General features: G+C 41.4%; 1 protein-coding gene across 1 annotated transcript in view; it reads right to left on the reverse strand.

Annotated features, from left to right (window-relative positions):
• LOC134754038 (forkhead box protein F2-like) overlaps positions 1-3,505 on the reverse strand; it is a 28,676-nt gene extending 25,171 nt beyond the window's left edge. The window contains exon 1 of the mRNA XM_063690097.1: positions 2,640-3,505. Coding sequence (XP_063546167.1) covers positions 2,640-3,360 — 721 coding nt within the window. The 5' untranslated portion in view covers positions 3,361-3,505. The remainder of the gene's footprint in view (positions 1-2,639) is intronic.
• Between the last annotated feature and the right edge of the window lie 2,502 nt (positions 3,506-6,007).

Raw genomic sequence — 6,007 nt, forward strand, 5'->3', positions numbered from 1 at the left:
CCACGCTCTATTGGGATCGGTCTATCATCACTGACAGGACTATTGTAGCCAATAAGCCTGACATCGTGCTGATAGATCGAACGCAGCGCCGAGCTGTGCTCGTCGATGTCACCATCCCCCATGATGAGAATCTCGTGAAGGCCGAGAAGGACAAGTCCAGCAAGTACCTAGACTTGACTCACGAGATAACCGCCATGTGGAATGTTGACTCGACGATCATTGTTCCTATAGTCGTGTCAGCGAACGGTCTCATTGCGAAGAGTCTCGACCAACACCTAGAGAGACTCTCGCTGGGTGGTTGGATCAAGGGTCAGATGCAGAAGGCGGTTATCTTGGACACGGCGCGGATAGTCCGCCGGTTCCTCTCTCTGCGGCCCTGACCACCGGCAGCTTGGGCCTTGCCCCGCTGCCGGCGGTACCCTAGGTTAGGTTTTTTATAATGTGTTTATATATTTTTTGTAATGTTTTGTAAGTGTTTTTGTATTTTACTTTTATATCCATATTATAAAAACCTAGCCTAAGATGAAAGATAAATAAAGAGAATAAATAATAATAATAATCTTTGTTCTTTGAAATCTGTTGGAAAAGATGCGGCGTATTTTGACCTCTAGTGAGTTGTTCTAACTACTTAATGTTCTGTGTATTTTATCTTGAAATGAATCATTGTATAAAGGCATTATTAGAATAAAAGAAAACGAATTCCAACGTTTTTAAAAATTCATACCCTAAGCGCCACTTTCACTATCCGACTAACCCGGGGTTAACCGGCTAAACCGTTAACCCAGTATCAAATTGTACTGGTAACCATGGTAACTCCAGGTTTTACCGGTTAACCCCGGGTTATTGGGATGGTGCAAGTGGCCCTAAAAGGGTTAAAAAAGAGAAAATCTTCTAAGGGGCTTGAAACTTCGTAGGTTATGTGACAGACAAATCTCGTGCGTTGTATAATAATTAACAAATGATTAACCGCCCCTACTGCTATCTTTTGCTGCATAATGTAATGTTCTATGCTCATGTAGAATATATGGGGCATAGGTATTCTATAAAAAGGGACCTTATTGTCGATGGCGCTTACGCCGCACAGCGTCGCGCGGCATTGTATTTATATCGGAACATCGTTAATAATGGCGTAAGCGCCATCGACAATAAGGTCCCTTTTTATAGAAAATACCACATATAACCACCAATACAAATCCAAGCGTACGAAGTCGCGGGCCACAGCTGGTTATAAATAAATATTTAGCATTAAGAGGAAAGGGGACGTCCGCTTCTCCATGCAAACGTAGTCCCCATTTTCCTCTTTGGATATTGACATTATGAAAAATATTTTCACATAATTTGATGTAGGCATATTTTATAGCAAATTTTATACAAAATTTTAAATGCCTAACTATACATACTATTTAAGTCTCAAAATATTTTCAATAATGTTAATATAGATACAGAGAGGAGAATGAGGACTACGTTTGTCTGAATACGGCGATTTTGCGCGGCTCCGCCACTTTCCTCTTAATATAATATGTATTAAGAAGAGTACTATAGATAGTGCTGTGCGGGTGCGGGGATCTGGTATTGTTATTTTTAACCGACTTCAAAAAAGGAGGTTATCAATTTGTCTGTATACAGGATAATTCAGAAGACGTGTGCAGGATTAACACTGCGCGTTCAGTTAATTTTTCGTTTATATCTCGGAAACTATGCGTCTGAACGACATGGCCACTTATACAAAATGAAAAGTGATTTAATTTGTTACAAGGTTTATTAAGTAAATTTTTTCGATATCTTGTATAGTTTTTGAGATATCCGCTCTTAAGGTTTATTTAGGGCTCTCATTTTTATCTTGATCTAGTGCATTGGTATTTAGTGCATTGTGCATAGCATAGATGTTTAAAATGTTATAATGAGCGCTATCTCACCAACAAACTGCAATCGCAGTTTGGTGAGGAATATAGTTGTATGTAAATAAGACAATTGTTATGTACAGTCGCCATCAGATATATCATAGCGGCCGAGGTGCTCAAAAATATCTGAACACGTACCTAGCGCCTTGACAATAGAGGCGTGTTCAGATATTTGTGAGCACCTTGGCCGCTCCGATATATCTGATGGCGACTGTACTTCATGATAACAAAATAAAAAAAGGGCTATGGTTAATTTTTTTTAATTTGTTACTGAAAAAGACCAGAAAATATAATGAACTTTAAAAAAATATGCAATTTCTTTTTAAACCGTTTCTAGTTGAATATTATGGTTTAAAAAGAAATTGCATGGTCTTATAACTTCGACAGGCTTTATGCCCGGGGTAATAAGGCCTGTCCTTAGTCATTAGTGTTTTACTGAAAGACTGCACCCCTTAATAAGGGGCTTCTAGATTCGTTTACTGCAAAAAGTGATGTCATAAAGCGTTTTACTTTTCTAAATCAGATCCCTAATAAACACGGACAGTAGATATAGATGTGGATCTAAATACACTCGCCTAAGCCTAGAGAAAGAAGAAGCGACCACGCTGGCCTCTATATTATGGATTGCTTTTATCTTCTATAGAAATTATTACTTGTCGTGCCCAAATGCTTGCTAGGTTTGTTTATTCTAACAATATGCAATAATTATTACAATAAAAATAAAGAAATGAAACTCACCATGGTCATTGGTTACATATTGATAATTGGGTATGAGATCTGGAAGGTCGTGGTGCGGCTGCGGAGAAGACGGCGGCGGCCGATAGCTGGTGTCCACCGCCCCGTATGGAAGCGGCCACTCGCGCTCGCCCATGCCGCCGTATGTGCAGTAGTCGCTGCCGTAGGGCAGCTGCTGGCTCGAGGAACTGGTGTGCGAGTAGGCACAGGCTCCGTAGTCGATAGAACTCGCGTTGCTCGTGCCGGCCCCACTGCTGCCGGCTAACTCGTAACCGGCGGGCTGTGCCGGCGGCAGTGCGGTAACCCCGCCTCCGCACAGGTATCCACCGCTTCCAAACTGAGGCTTTAGAGCCTGGCACTTCCGGCGAAATCCTCGAGGTCGCCTCCTGAACGATCCCTCTTCGAACATGAACTCTGAGGAAGGGTCGATAGTCCAATAGTGCCCCTTCCCCGGCCTCCCGAGCCCCTTCGGGAGCTTCACGAAACATTCATTTAGGCTTAAATTGTGACGCACAGAGTTCTTCCAACCCTGATATGAACTTCGGAAAAATGGAAATGTTTGTTGAAGATAACTGTAAATTTCGCTAAGGGTCAGCCTTTTGTTTGGAGAGTGTCTGATCGCCATGACTATGAGGGCTATGTAAGAGAAGGGTGGTTTTTCTTGTCGTCGGGTGGCCGGCGGGCGGCGGGCCGCCTCCTCCGTGGCTTGCTCCTCGGTCTTCATGCGTGCGTGCGCGCCGGGCCGCGTGCAGGGCTACAGTGCGCCCGCCCACCGCGCGGCGCCCGCGCACCGCGCGCGTCCGCGCCGCCTATCGCCGCGCCCCACACCACTACCACTCCCACAACGGCCTATTCTCATTATATTATATGCTAAATTACACTTGCCAACGTGGTTAATACTTATCTACATCCAATAATATCATTATTTGACCTTTTTTACTCTAAAAATCTCTGCATTCATAATATTCTCCGTATCTATCTAGGCATTAAGGATTGTGTCCTTAATTAATTATCATATTTCACTAATGTTACACGATATAGAACTGATTTTATTGGTACATAAAGAGAACTAACCTGTCAACAACGTCTGACAAGGTACGTATCCATAAGTGCATAGCTGGAGTGGTAAACCTGTGAGCTGGCTGGTGCGGTCGTCGCACCCGACCCCCAGCCGCCGGAGCTAGCAGCACCCATGACTTCACAAACACTAAACAGTGGAAAACCCGCTTAGACAATAATATTTACCCGTCGCAAGGACGCCTGTCGAACGCCCGCTCTTGACCTAGCACAATTAAACCAAACATTTTACTAGATCTATAAAACGCCTGTACGACGTACACCAAATATTTACCATAAAGCGTAAACCAAAACTTTTGCATTAAACTAGTTGGATTTATTTACTTAAGCTCGTTTACAGCAACAAGTCATTAGATTATAGTCCATATTACGGCGCATTAGGATAGCATTTTAAGATCGTATCTTGGCCTCAGTGTAATTATTACGTACATTGTCGATAAGCGTTTAAACATTGTACGTTTACTATCGTGGTGGCTTTCTGTCATAAAATATTGTTACGTTATGCAATTAAGTAAGGAAACATAAGAAACATACCTCGTCATCATTATATTATATCAACTGAGAAGGAAAGGAAAGGTTACAAGGCACAGGGGCCTCCATGCACAACAATTGGTTGTACTGTACACCTGCCTTCCTTTAGTTTACAGTTTACTCGCCAGCTTACCTAGATCGATCTACCTCGTTAGGAGCCTTTATTATCTCATCCTAGAATTATCATAATATTATTCATTAGTCATTACATATTTGTTATTACAATTAGGTAAATATACAAACCGTAAAACCTTTGCAAATCGTAAGTATACCTATGTTCAAAACCTTGACTTAATGCAATTATAAATACTTCATGGATATAAGGTGGCTACAAAGGTGTAATACGAAACGCTTGATGCTCAGTTATTGCATAATTCAAGTATGTCATGTTATAAATTAATTAGATCCGAGTAGAGGTGAGAAAACTATTTACAAGAAAAAGAAGTAAGTTTGTCTATCTAATTTGAATTATCCCCTCGAATTATATCATCTGCTCGAAGGTTAGCTGGAAGAGATCCCTTATAGGGATAAGTTCGCCTTTGTGCCTCTATTTCTGTAAATTTTATGTAAACCTGTTATTGTGTACAATAAAGTGATTACTACTACTAGAATATAAATTTCGTAGATGCGGGATGAGGACTTTTCTTGATTAATTATTGTTATATTATTAATAGCAGCGCAACGAAATGAGAACACATTGACATCAATTTGTTAGTTCGAATCGGCCTCTAAATAGGTAATGTTGAACAACAAACGCGCCGCGCTACGCGGTCGCAGACGCTTCCGCGCCGCGCCGGGTTGCTGATCTCTATCATAAACATTTCGAGCACAAACTATACAAAACTATTTAACACTTCTAGTCTACGTCACTATAATAACTAATATCCTACTAAGTCCTAATTAAATAACATAATGCCGCATAATACAAAAGACAACGCCAGAAGATTAAACATCATCGCTCGTCATGATTTCGTAGCACCTGGCTAAAAAGAAATTAATGTAAAGTACTAAAGTTTTTACATAGCATTAATTATAAATCAGTAGTACGATACAAGAAATCAACAGCGATTTCTCTCCTTTTCATACCCGTTACACATGTAAGATGGTTTGAGAGAGATGCGGGGCTGAAGCGCTACGTAGCGCCGCCCACAAGATGGCGCGTAGCATAACGTAGCGCGCACCGCCGCCGCGCCGCCGCGCCGCCGCTGCACGAGCGCTGCTGCGCCAATCTTCAACCCTTCTTCGCTTATTTTTAGATTTTTTCAATCAAGTTGCAATCGCTCGACTCATCATACTAAATAATTGTAAATATGAGGGTAACACTGATACTTCTTACAGAGAAAACAATAGTAATTATACAGTCAATATTTCTTTTAATGGTTTTGACACATAACATACCTTTGCCTTTATTTTTAGGGTTCCGTACCCAAAAGGTAAAAACGGGACCCTATTACTAAGACTTCGCTGTCCGTCTGTCCGTCTGTCTGTCTCCAGGCTGTATCTCATGAACCGTGATAGCTAGACAGTTGAAAATTTCACAGATGATGTATTTCTGTTGCCGCTATAACAACAAATACTAAAAAGTACGGAACCCTCGGTGGCTGAGTCCGACTCGCACTTGGCCGGTTTTTTCGTTTATTTTAAAGTAGATTCTCGCTGTACAGTCTTCATACAAAATCATCTGCGTAATCTTTTTTTTATAGGGACATTCATACACAAATTGAGTAAGTCCCACGGTAAGCTAAAGAAGGCTTGTGTTGTTG

This window comes from Cydia strobilella, chromosome Z, assembly GCF_947568885.1.
Source record: "Cydia strobilella chromosome Z, ilCydStro3.1, whole genome shotgun sequence".
NCBI lineage: Eukaryota > Metazoa > Arthropoda > Insecta > Lepidoptera > Tortricidae > Cydia > Cydia strobilella.